Raw genomic sequence first — 13457 nt, 5'->3', positions numbered from 1 at the left:
CGTTTCCGAGCACCAAGTCTAGAATGGCCTCTCCCCTCGTCGGCCTGTCAACGTACTGCGTTAGGAAACCCTCCTGAACACACCTTACAAAAACAGCTCCATTCAAATCTTCTGCTCGAAGGAGGTTCCAATCAATATTAGGAAAGTTAAAGTTAAAGACTTGGAGGCCGTTTTGTAGCCAATCTGGTCTCTGCATGCATTAAACGACAACTCCTTCCCCTCCCATTCCCTGGGTGATATGTCCATCCTGGGCCTCCTCCAGTGTCACAATGATGGCCCACCAGGAAACTGGAGGAGCAGCACCTCATATTCCTCCTCAGGAGCTTACAGTTCAATGGTCTGAATGTGGATTTTATCAGTTTTAAAATCTCCCCACTCCTGGCTTCATCCCATGTCCAACCCTCCCCCTCATCCCCGCCTCCTTAACCTGACACATTATGCCCATCTTCTCCCCAACCTATCTGCCTCACCCACCCACTTCACTGACAAATCTCCACTCCCCCCCCCATCTTCATCCACATATCACCATCCCACCTACCATTCCCAGCCCCAACCCTCCTCTCTCTATTTATTTCTGAGTTCCCTTCCCCCCAACCCCCCACTCCTGAAGAAGGATCCTGACCCCAAACATCAGTTTTCCAGTTCCTCTGATGCTGCCTGGCCTGCTGTGATCCTTTAGCTCCACACGGTGTTACCTCTGGCTCCAGCATCAGCAGCTCTTACTATCTCTTAGGCATGTTTTGACGCTTTGGCAATGAGCTGGAATCAGCCAATTAATTTAAACCAGGCATTTAGCGATTGAAAGCCAATTAAATTTAAATCTGGTGGTTTTGACAACCTCAGATCAATGTTATTGCAAGAATTTTGATATGTCACCCAAGGTATATAAGGAGAGGGTTTTTCAAAATCAGCGCTAGAGCAAACCAATATCTGAGAATAAGCAACTAGCTCTCACAAGAAATCGCTAAACTGTCTATGAAAGCACCAGTTATCTATTAAAGGTACCATGGCACTTTGAGCTAAGAGTCTTCACAGAAGACTTCACAGAGAGAACATCCCTGACAGCAGATTCATTCTATCCCTCTAACAGTTTATCATTCTCTCCCTCTGTCAGTTCATCTTTCTCTCCCTCCATCAGTTCATCATTCACACCCTTCATCAGTTCATCATTCTATCCGTCCGTCGGTTCATCATTCTATCCGTCCGTTGGTTCATCATTCTATCCGTCCGTTGGTTCATCATTCTATCCGTCCGTTGGTTCATCATTCACACCCTTCATCGGTTCATCATTCTATCCGTCCGTCGGTTCATCATTCTATCCGTCCGTTGGTTCATCATTCTATCCGTCCGTTGGTTCATCATTCACACCCTTCATCGGTTCATCATTCTATCCGTCCGTCGGTTCATCATTCTATCCGTCCGTTGGTTCATCATTCACACCCTTCATCAGTTCATCATTCTATCCGTCCGTCGGTTCATCATTCCCTACGTTTTCCTTTTACTGGGGATAATGGTGTTGATGATGGATGAACCCTTCAGTTGTTGTGATTTGACCCTCTCCGACCTAAACAATGACATTACACACGCTCACCTTATTAGTGAAACAGTCTCAAATATTTATTTTAAACAAAAGCGGTTTCATCCCATTGAGTGGGTCAGTGGTGAGGAATGGAGTACTAGCACCAACCGTCTGTGATCCCTGAGGGTAGGTCACTAACCTTCGGCTGCCTCTCAGTATGAGCCAGAGGGAGTGACGGCTGTATTGGGATAGTCGGGGTAGTAGACGCTCCCAGACCATCAAAACAGTGTTTGGGAGATGGAGAAAGTGTGAGAGAGACAGGGAGAGCAACCGACAGGGAGGGAAAGAGATGGCGAGTTGAGAGAAATCAGATGACATCAACTCTGGCAAACGACTGGTCCATTCCCAGACTGTTCTCTACGAAGACTTCGTACTTCCCAGCATCTGCTTTTGTGGCATTTTTGATCGTCAGTGTGGTGGTGTCTTCACCAATATCATAAAACAATCTTAGAGAGAGAGAGAGAGAGGCAGAGAGGAGCTGAGTTTCCCAGTGAAGCTCACAGTGAAACCTTTTCCCCATGCTATCCCCTCTCCATTTCCATCACACGTGCCATGCGGGAACCTAGAAATGTACAGTGCTTGAAGGGGTCTTTCGGCTTACTGTGCTGGTGCCAGCCCTTTGCAGGTAATCTCAATGCCCCTCATACTTTGCACATTACCCCCCCCCCCCACAACAAGTTAATGTCCCATCTTCAACTCCCCCATTTGAAAGCTCCAGTGAATCTATTACCCCCCAGACTTTCAACAGTGTCTCCCAGATCCCATCTGAGTTAATATTTCTCCCAGTCCCCTCTCTGGTGCCATTGCCCAAGGACAGAGGTGAGTTTGAGACCTACAACGCAGAGATCCTTCAGGCTTAGTATCATTTCAGTTCAAAAATCAGTTAGGCCATTCGGCCCTTTGAGTCTGCTGTGCCATCCATTAAGATCATGGCTGATCTTCTGCTCTTCTCTTCATTATTTGGACCCTCAATTGCCTTCTGATGGCAGGAAGGGGAGGGAATGGTGCTATGGTAATATTGGGGAGCAATGGCCCAGTGCTATTATCACTGGGCCCTAAAGATCCAGAGAGTCTGGTAATGTTCTGGAGACCCAGGTTCGAATCCTGCTATGACAGACGGTGGAATTTGAATTCAATAGAAATCAGGGATTAAGAGTTTAAGGATGGCAATGAATCCATTGTCAATTGTTGGGAAAAATCCACAAGAGTCTCTAATGTCCTTGAGGGACAGAAACCTCCATCCTTACCTGGTCTGGCCTACATGTCACTCCAGACCCACAGTCAATATGGGTGATTTTTAACTACGCTCTGAAAAGGCCCAACAAGATACACAGTTCAGGGGCAATTAAGGATGGGCAACAAATGCTGGTCTTGACAGAGGTGCCAAGTGAAACCTCACTACCTGCCCCTCCTCTGTGGTATGGGCTAAAAATTGCCATTGAGACCCATGGCCCTCAGAATGAGATTAAAAAAGAATCTAGTCTTTGAAATGAGTTTCCATTGGAAACAAACGTGGCCTACCCCCAAGGACCTGCTGCCCTGAGCCCAGACTGAGCTGTATCCTGTCCACGGAGATGAACTCCTCCACCCCACACCCTCTCCCCCCACCACTGGGTCTGGGCTGAGACCCTGTTACCTGTCATCCTCTTCCACGTCCTCGCCATCCTTGGCCCATCCAACGTCAGGCTCAGGCTCACCGCTGATGTGAGCGACCAGCTTCACTGTTTGCCCCACTTTCACTTTCACGCTGTCCGGACCCTTCTGAATCTTCCCTGGGACTGCAACGAGACAGAGCGAGTGAGGGCGACCCACCGAGAGGGGGGGTGGGGAGCGTTGGATGACGCAGCCAGCCAGTGAACCTCCAAAGCCCTGAGGTCAAACTGGGAGACCCTCACGCACGATGGGCTCTGTAACCTTAGGAGGTCAATATGATCCCCACAAATAGCAGCACAGACGGCCATTCAGCAATCCTGGCTGTGCCAGGCTATCTATCAAGATCCTGAGGGTTATCATTGGCCAGAAACTCAACTGGACTCACCACATAAACACAGTGACTACGGGAGCAGGACAAAGGTGGGAATACTGCAGCGAGTAACCCAACTCCTGACTCCTCAAAGTCTGTCCACATCTACCAGGCACAAGTCAGGAGTGGGATGGAATACTCCCCCCACTTACCTGGATGGGGTCAGCCCCAACAACACTCAAGAAGCTCGACACCATCCAGGACAAAGCAGCCGCTTGATTGGCACCACATTCACAAACATCCCACTCCCTCCACCACCAACACTCAGTAGCAACAGTGTGTACTATCTACAAGATGCTCTGCAGAAATTCACCAAAGACCCTCAGGCAGCTCCTTCCAAACCCACGACCACTTCCATCTGGAAGGACAAGGACAGCAGGTACATGGGAACACCACCCCCTGCAAGTTCCCCTCCCAGCCCCTCACCGTCCTGACTTGGAGCTATATCGCCGTTCCTTCACTGTCACGGGGTCAAAATCCTGGAATTTCCTCCCTAAGGGTCATTGTGGGTCGAGCAATAGCACACGGACTGCAGTGGTTCAAGAAGGCAGCTCACCCCCACCTTCTCAAGGGGCAACTAGGGACGGGCAATAAATGCTGGGCACAGTCAGACACACCCACATATCATGAACAAATATAATATAATTTATTAGGCATTTCCTCAGGGTACTTCTACTTGTTTATAAACCATTCCAATTATTTATTTAAATCTCTTTTGAAATTTCTGGTTGAAACTACTCCCACCCTCCACTATGGCAATGTTCCTCTGATCCCCAGAATTCTCCACTTGGAAATCATCTTCCTCGTTTGATTTTAGCCAGTGTATGGAGACTGAAAGAGTTCATGGAGGGTGTTGTTGAGAACAGAACAAGGCTGTGAATGGAGTTTGTCAGGCTTTCGGATTCATAGCTCAGGATGTTCAATGTTTGGCGGGGGGGAGTGGGGAGAGAAACAGGGAGAGGAGGGTTATGCAGGAATAGTAAGAAACTGCAGGTCAGTGAGACAGCACAAGCGAAGGGATAATCAATGTGGAGCCCAGATGCGGAGAAGGGGGGCATAACAGAGGGAGCAGGAGGAGAGACTAGACGGCAGTTGGTCATTGATGGTGCTGTGTTTGAAGGAGATATTGTACAGACAGGGATTTCATCAGCAAATGGACTGAAATAGCAAGTGAATATGGGTGATGGCACAGTGAGCGGATATGGGTGATGACACAGTGAGCAGATATGGGTGATGACATAGTGAGCAGATATGGGTGATGACACAGTGAGCTGATATGGGTGATGACACAGTGAGCTGATATGGGTGTTGACGCAGTGAGCGGATATGGGTGATGTAGCGGTGAATGGATATGGGTGATAGGAGAATGAGCAGATGCAGGTCATGGGGCATTGAGTGGATATGGGTGATGGGGCAGTGAGTGGGGAGTGAGGGTGGGGTGTGGGGGAGGGGTGTGATGGTGGGGTGTAGGAGTGGGTGTGGAGTAGTGGTGTGAGGGTGGGGTGTGAGAGAGTGTGTGAGGGTGGGGTGTAGGGGTGGGGAGTGAGGGTGAGGTGTGGGGGAGGGGTGTGAGGGTGGTGAGTGAGGATGGAGTGTGGGGGGAGGGGTGTGAATGTGGGGTGTGGGGGAGGGGTGTGAGGGTGGGGAGTGAGGATGGAGTGTGGGGGGAGGGGTGTGAATGTGGAGTGTAGGGGAGGGGTGTGAGGGTGGGGTGTAGGGGTGGGGAGTGAGGGTGAGGTGTGGGGGAGGGGTGTGAGGGTGGTGAGTGAGGATGGAGTGTAGGGGAGGGGTGTGAGGGTGGGGAGTGAGGGTGGCTGAGGATCTGGTGTTGGGGCCAGGGTTTTCAGTTGTTGCATCATTGGGATCTCTTCTGGGGTAGAGGTGACCTGTACTACAGGGACAGGTTCACTTGAACCTGAGGGGGTCCAATGTCCAATTTGCTAGTGTTACCCGGGAGGGTTTAAACTAGTTTGTCAGGGGGTGGGACTCTCAATAAGAGAGGGGCCATTGAGAAGTCAGGGAAAAATACATTGGCCACTGAGAGCAAGTTCAGGACAGCCAGGGCCACAGTAAAAGGAGGGAAAAGATTTCTGGTTTAAAGTGCATTTATTTCAATGCACAACGCCTGACTGGTAAAGCAGATGAGCTCAGAGCATGGATTGGCTCCGGGGTCTGGGATATTATTGCCACAACAGAAACCTGGTTGAGAGAAGGGCAGAAATGGCAGCTCAAAGTACCAAGATAGGGAAGCTACAGACATGACAGAAGATAATAAAATGTGAGGCTGGATGAACACAGCAGGCCAAGCAGCATCTCAGGAGCACAAAAGCTGACGTTTCGGGCCTAGACCCTTCATCAGAGCTCTGATGAAGGGTCTAGGCCCGAAACGTCAGCTTTTGTGCTCCTGAGATGCTGCTTGGCCTGCTGTGTTCATCCAGCCTCACATTTTATTATCTTGGAATCTCCAGCATCTGCAGTTCCCATTATCTCTGAGACATGACAGAAGTACAAGTTAGTGAAGAAAGGGAGTTGCCCTTTTGATTAGGGAGGACATAACAACAGTGCTTAGAGGTGATATTCTTAAGGGGTCATCAAATGAGGCCATTATAGTTAGAACTTAGAAACAAGAACGGGATGGTCAATCTGTTGGGACTGTATAGCCATTGGGTACTAGAGGAGCACATGTGTAAATAGCTTGCAGAGACCTGTAGGAATAATAGAACAGTATTGGTTAGAGATTTTAATTTCCCCTGTGTTGACTGGGAAGTGTGTAATAGGTGCAGATGGGGTGGAATTTGTGAAATGTGACCAAGAAAGTTTCCTAAACCAGTATATTGCAGGCCCTACCCAGGAGAGTGCAACACTGGACCTTTTCTAGGAAATGAGTGACTGAAGTGTCAGTTGGAGAGCACTTTGGGTCCAGTGACCATAACTCTCTTAGTTTTAACATAGTTATGGAAAAAGATAGGACAGGTCCACAGGTTAAGGTGCTGAACTGGATCAGGGTCAATTTTGGGGCCATTAGACAGGATCTAGCAGAGGTCAATTGGATGGGTCTGTTTGAAGGAAAAGAAAGGACTGCTAAATGGGAGGCTTTTAAAAGAGTCCAGAGACACTGTATTTCTGTTAGGGTGAAGGGAAAAGCTGGCAGGTTTAGGGATCTCTGGCTGACGTGGGATACTGAGGCTCCGGTCAGGAGAAATAAAGGGACATACATTGGGTTTAGGCTATCAGGCTCAAGTGAATTCCTAGAGGACTATAAAAAGTGAAGGAGCACACTCAAGAGGGAAATCAGAGCAAAAAGAGGATATGAGATGGATCTGCCAGATAAGTTAAAGATAATCCTAAGAGGTTTTATAGCTATACTAAGAGAAAGAGATTGGTTCAGGAGAGAATAGGTCCCCTTAAAGATCAATATGGCTTTCTATATGTGGGGCCACAGGAGATGGGGGGAGATTTTTAATTAATCTTTCTGCTCAGTGTTTATTGAGAAGAGAATCATGGATGCTAAGAGAATAAGGGAAACAAGTAGGGGGGATGCTGTGGGAGGCTAGGGAAGGAATTGCAGAGGCCCTGGTAGAGAGTTTTGCTTCATCTTTAGCCACTGGTGAAGGTCTGCAAGACTAGAGGGGGTTAATGTTGTACCATTGTTTAAGAAAGGGAGCAAAGACAAGCCAGGGAACTACTGTCCAGTGAGCCTGACATTCAGTGGTAGGCAAGCTTTTGGAGAGGATACTGAGGGACAGGATCAACTGACATTTGGATAGCCAAGGTCTGATTAGGGATAGTCAGCATGGATTTGTGCGAGGGAAGTCATATCTGACAAACCTTTCAGAGTTTTTCGAAGAGGTAACCAAGAGGATAGATAAGGGTTGGGCAGTGGATATTGTCTATACGGACTTTAGTAGGGCCTTTGAAAAGGTCCTGCAGGGCAGGTTAGTCATGAAGGTTAGGGCGCATGGGATGCAGGTGTACCTAGCTAATTGGATTCACAATGGGCTCAATGGTAGGAAGCAGAGGATGATGGTTGAAGGTTGCTTCTCGGACTGGAGGGCTGAGACTAGTGGTGTGCCACAGGGATCAGTGCTGGGACCCTGTTATAGGAAAGAGATAGTTAAACTGGAAAGTGTGCAAAGGAGATTTACAAGGATGTTGCCAGGATTAGTAGGCCTGAGTTATAGGGAGAGGTTGGCCAGGATGGGACTTTATTCCTTGGAACCTGAGGAGAATGAGGGGTGACATTATTAAGGTGTATAAAATCATGAGGGACACAGATAGGATGAGCGCATACAGTCTTTCTCCCAGGGATGGGGAAGTGAAAACTAGAGGGCACAGGTTTAGGATGAGAGGAGAAGGATTAAAGAAGGACCCGAGGGGCAACTTCTTCACGCAGAGCAGGGTGCGTGTATGGAAGGGACTGCCAGAGAAAGCGGTTGAGGCAGGCCAATAGCAACATCTAAAAAGCATTTGGATAGGTACATGGATGGGAAGGAAATGAACCAAATGTGGCCAATTGGAATGAACAGAGTGGACACCATGGTCATCATGGACCAGTTCGGGCCGAAGGGCCTGTTTCCATGCTGTATTACTCTATGACTGTATGACTACACAATAAACAGGTTCCATTCCACCAATCAGCTCGTGGAAGGAGCTGGGTGGGATACGCTCAACAGGCTTTTGGACGTGATTGGCCGAGACACGAGAGGCTGAAGTGAGCTTTGGGAACACACATATGACAACCCGGAGGGATCTGGTGGGATCTCTTTACCTTCGATGATGATCTTTGCGGAATCAAAGGCTTCTCCGAAGGTGTTGCTGATTGAGATGGTGTATTTTCCTAGATCAGACAGAGTCCCGTCCCTAACCACCAACGCTACCACATCAGGGTCCTCAAACACATAGCGGTATTTGGGCCCATCCTTCAGCTCCTGACCGTCCTTAAACCAGCGAATGAGAGGGTCAGGGAAGGCACTGACCCTGCAGTCCAGCTTCGCTGCACTGCCCTCGATCAACACCACATCCTTCAATTCCTTCAGGATCCTCGGAGGGCCCTTTTCCCTCAGCTCCTTACGAGACCTGGACAGAACGGGGAGACGGGTGTTGGGGGGGGAGGGCCAACATCATTAACCAATCAATCACTGTGGCTACGTGCAGAAAGACAAGTTTATCAAATTATCCCCAACGGTGATACACTCTGACCCCTGAGGGAGTGGCACTGACCCCTGAGGGTGGTACTCTGACCCCTGAGGGAGTGGCACTGACCCCTGAGGGAGTGGCACTGACCCCTGAGGGAGGTACACTGACCTCTGAGGGAGTGGCACTGACCCCTGAGGGAGTGACACTGACCCCTGAGGGAGTGGCACTGACCCCTGAGGGTGGTACACTGACCCCTGAGGGAGTGGCACTGACCCCTGAGGGAGTGACACTGACCCCTGAGGGAGGTACACACTGCCCCGTGAGGGAGGTCCACTGACCCCTGAGGGAGTGGCTCTTTGACCCCTGAGGGAGTGGCACTGACCCCTGAGGGAGTGACACTTTGACCCCTGAGGGAGTGACACACTGACCCCTGAGGGAGTGACACTGATCCCTGAGGGAGTGACACTTTGACCCCTGAGGGAGTGACACACTGACCCCTGAGGGAGTGACACTGACCCCTGAGGGAGGTACACACTGACCCCTGAGGGAGTGACACACTGCCCCGTGAGGGAGGTCCACTGACCCCTGAGGGAGTGACACTCTGACCCCTGAGGGCGTGACACACTGACCCCTGAGGGAGTGACACTCTGACCCCTGAAGGAGGTACACACTGACCCCTGAGGGAGTGACACTGACCCCTGAGGGAGTGACACACTGCCCCCTGAGGGAGGTCCACTGACCCCTGAGGGAGTGACACTCTGACCCCTGAGGGAGTGACACTCTGCCCCTGAAGGAGGTACACACTGACCCCTGAGGGAGTGACACTGATCCCTGAGGGAGGTACACTGCCCCCTGAGGGAGTTACACACTGACCCCTGAGAGAGTGACACTGACCCCTGAGGGAGTGACACTGACCCCTGAGGGAGTTACACACTGACCCCTGAGGGAGTGACACTGACCCCTGAGGGAGTTACACACTGACCCCTGAGGGAGTGACACTCTGCCCCTGAAGGAGGTACACACTGACCCCTGAGGGAGTGACACTGACCCCTGAGGGAGGTACACTGCCCCCTGAGGGAGTTACACACTGACCCCTGAGAGAGTGACACTGACCCCTGAGGGAGTTACACACTGACCCCTGAGGGAGTGACACTCTGACCCCTGAGGGAGTGACACATTGACCCCTGAGGGAGTGACACTGACCCCTGAGGGAGTTACACACTGACCCCTGAGGGAGTGACACTGACCCCTGAGGGAGTTACACACTGACCCCTGAGGGAGTGACACTGACCCCTGAGGGAGTTACACACTGACCCCTGAGGGAGTGACACTGACCCCTGAGGGAGGTATACACTGACCCCTGAGGGAGTGACACTGACCCCTGAGGGAGTGACACATTGACCCCTGAGGGAGTGACACTGACCCCTGAGGGAGTTACACACTGACCCCTGAGGGAGTGACACTGACCCCTGAGGGAGGTATACACTGACCCCTGAGGGAGGTACACACTGACGCCTGAAGGAGTGACACTGACCCCTGGGGGGGGGGCATGGTTAAACACGTGACCAGGACCTGCCCCCACTGGGCGGTCTCTGTGCTGTCTCTGCCCCTTTACCTGTGCCCTCGATACGAGGCCTGAATTTTAATGGCGGCGTCTTGAACTTTGGGATCGTTGATGTCGATGGTGCATCCTGGGGGTGGGGCAGCTTTTTTTGCCGCTGCAGCCTTTGACATCTGCCAACAACAACAACACCAACAACTGACTGGCGCCTGGAACTAATAATTGACCAGAAGCTTGCCTGCTCCTTCCACGGTTGAGTTCATGCAGTGTCATTGAGGAGCTGGGAAGGGTGACTGAGCGATGGACACGCTGTTATCAGTGTAACGATGAAGCAGGAAAGAAATGTGTTTGACCAGTGATTAATCCACCGGCAGATGTTCAAGTGAAAACTGTAAGAACAGTGGATGCTGTAAGTCAGGAACAAAAACAGAATTTGCTGGAACAGCTCAGCAGGTCTGGCAACATCTGTGAAGGAGAAAACAGAGTTAACATTTCGGGCCCGGTGAGGAAGTTCTGAGGAAGGGTCACCGGACGTGAAACGTTAACTCTGTTTTCTCCTTCACAGATGCTGCCAGACCTGCTGAGCTTTTCCAGCAACGTCTGTTTTTGTGACAGATGTTCGAATCCCCCTGCAGAAGCAGACTAAATGTAATCTCAATTACTTCAATAAATCTGTAATAAATATCACCCACGAAAATCTTCCAGATTGTCTGGAAACCAAGATAGTTGTCTCACTCTGCGAATCGCAGGCTGGGTATAGCTCTGAAAGAAGCCATTCGGCCCTCATGTCCATGCCAGCCCTTTTCAAGAATAGCTCACTGCCACCAGCCCTGACCCCACGATGGACAATCTCTCCTGCACCTTGCCTGGTTCCAAGACATTCCCAGTGACCTGGTAGATCCCCGACGGACCAGCATGGAGGAGACAGGGAAGCCAAACTTTTCTGGTTTTGAACATGAAACAGACTCAGAAATCACTCCACAGCAAACCATCTCTTTCTCAAAGAATACACACTACAACCTCTTAGTGTTAACTCTGTTTCTCTCTCCACAGACGCTGCTGGACCTGCTGAGTTTCTCCAGCAATTTCTGTTCTCACATCCACAACTCAAGCCTGATGTCAGAACAGTGACAACTTTCTGAGATAAGCGATGGGGCCATCCGGTCTAATTGCCTTTCAGTGTTCAGAGGAATTCCACACGGCAGGACACTGGAACGAACGAGCTAGGAACAGGAGGAGGCCATTCAGCCCCTCAAACTTGCTCCCTCATTCAATAGGATCAAGGCCAAACAAATTGTGACCATAATCCTTGACCCCCTTCCTAATCGAGGCTAGCTTCAATAAATCTTCCTCCACCATTTTCTGGGAATGATAATTCCATGCATTAATTACTCTCTGAGAAAACAAAATTCTCCTCATTTCTGTCTTTAACAAGAAGCCCTGTAATTGTGAACTGTGTCCCCCTGCATTCCCCAAGAGGGGGAAAAGGCTGTCCACATCTACCCTGCCAGACCCCTTCAATTAAACCATCTCATGTTCATCCAAATGCTAATGAGTATAGACCCAACAATAGTTAACCCTGCCTTGTATGATAGCCCTGTCGTCCCAGGAATTGGCCAAGCATATCTCCTGTGAAAGGAGACTGCCCACAGTCCCGCAGGTCAGCTCTCAGCATTACCCAGTGCAGCTGAACCAAGGCTTTCTCTGTTTTTTCTACTTCACCTATTTGTTATCATCACAGAATTATCATCGCACCGTGTCTCCATCAAACACCGTTACCTTGTGCCATCCTGCTGCTTTCTCCCCCAGACCTGTGCGTTCTATATTTCTAGGGATAGGTTACATTTACATTAGCCTTCCTAAAGATTTGCCATACCTGCAGCTTGTGGTTCATGTTCAAACAAGGTCCCTCTGTAATTCAGTGTTCTGCAACCTTTCTCCATTTCAATCATACTTTGCATTTCCTGCTAAGGTCTATCGCCTCACACTTTCTCACACGTGAAGTGCCAAATCTTTGAGCCCTACTGATGTCTCTTTGCAGACTTGCTATTTTTGACTACTTTTGTATCTTTAGAAACTTTAGCGCGAGTGGAAAGTTGGTGCCTCCTCTCGGATAGGATCATAAATAGCTGAGGACCCAGCAAGCTCCATTCCATTCTTTAGTGACTCAAATTTACTCAAGCTTTGTTTCATGCTCCTTAGCCAATGAATTGTCTATCTGTGTTCACATATCACCATCATCTTGTCTTCTGTAGTAAACTTTTGTGTGGCATCTTATTGAATGTCCTTTGCTGATCCAATTTGCTAGTTTGAGTTTTACTTTTGTTTTGTTTTCCTCAGATTTTTCCTGTCCTGGGGATCCTTTTTGTGTTACTACCCATTACAGTACATTAGCTGGGTTCTTCATGGACAAATTGGTGGGGGGGGGGGGGGGGGGGGGGGAGAGCGGTAACAGGGACCCAGTGTAGTGAGATTCCCTCACTATTCCTCACGGATCAAACCGGGAGCAGGCAAACCTACTGAAGGAAGTTCTCTGTCCATAAGGAATGACCAATGTATTCCACTGCTCCACAGCTTAGCAGGTTGGCAGAGTTGATTTATCACCAGGTTACGGCTAAATCCCCTCTCTCCCCTCCCCACCCTCCCCCCAACCCCATCCCACACCTCAGTAAGTGCTACAAAATGTTGGGTTTGAGTTGGGGACAGAGTTTTCATTCCATCACTTACCCTGGTGAAGAACTGAGTCCTCCCTCAGGCAGCCACTTCCTTCTCCTTACGTTTTGGAGGGAAGATTATTTTATATTCTTGAAAAGCAACAGCAAGACCAGCAACCGATTGAGAAAGGGAGAGATCAGCTTATAAATAAACCCGTGTTGGGCAGAGGGAGGGTGTGGGTGGGGAGAGGGAGGGGGTTGGGAGTTGGGGGGGGTGGATAGTGCCAGGGAATGATTGCCCTCCCTCTCCACATTCCCAGACAGCAGCTAACCTTCTTTGGAGCAGCCCCTGGGCACCTCGAGAACACATAACGCGAACTCCCCACTGACTTACAGATAGGCCCTTCTCATCCCTTATATAGTGCTCAGTCTCGGGGTCTCGTGGGGGAATCTGGGGCTAAATGTGGAATCCGTGCTGTGTAATCAAATAACTGAGGACCGCTT

At 49.9% G+C, this 13457-nt stretch overlaps 1 protein-coding gene across 1 annotated transcript; it reads right to left on the bottom strand.

Annotated features, from left to right (window-relative positions):
• Positions 1 to 1608: 1608 nt before the first annotated feature.
• zgc:77784 (uncharacterized protein LOC402947 homolog) lies at positions 1609 to 13143 on the bottom strand. The gene is made up of 5 exons (XM_048535242.2): positions 13027 to 13143; positions 10354 to 10472; positions 8371 to 8678; positions 3216 to 3357; positions 1609 to 2025 (listed from the first exon to the last, which is right to left on the bottom strand). Exons 2-5 carry the CDS (start codon positions 10470 to 10472, stop codon positions 1887 to 1889), a joined length of 708 nt encoding a protein of 235 aa, XP_048391199.1. The 5' UTR covers positions 13027 to 13143; the 3' UTR covers positions 1609 to 1886.
• Between the last annotated feature and the right edge of the window lie 314 nt (positions 13144 to 13457).

The sequence above is a fragment of the Stegostoma tigrinum genome, chromosome 7, assembly GCF_030684315.1.
Source record: "Stegostoma tigrinum isolate sSteTig4 chromosome 7, sSteTig4.hap1, whole genome shotgun sequence".
NCBI lineage: Eukaryota > Metazoa > Chordata > Chondrichthyes > Orectolobiformes > Stegostomatidae > Stegostoma > Stegostoma tigrinum.
This window is presented reverse-complemented; position numbering and strand designations above follow the sequence as displayed.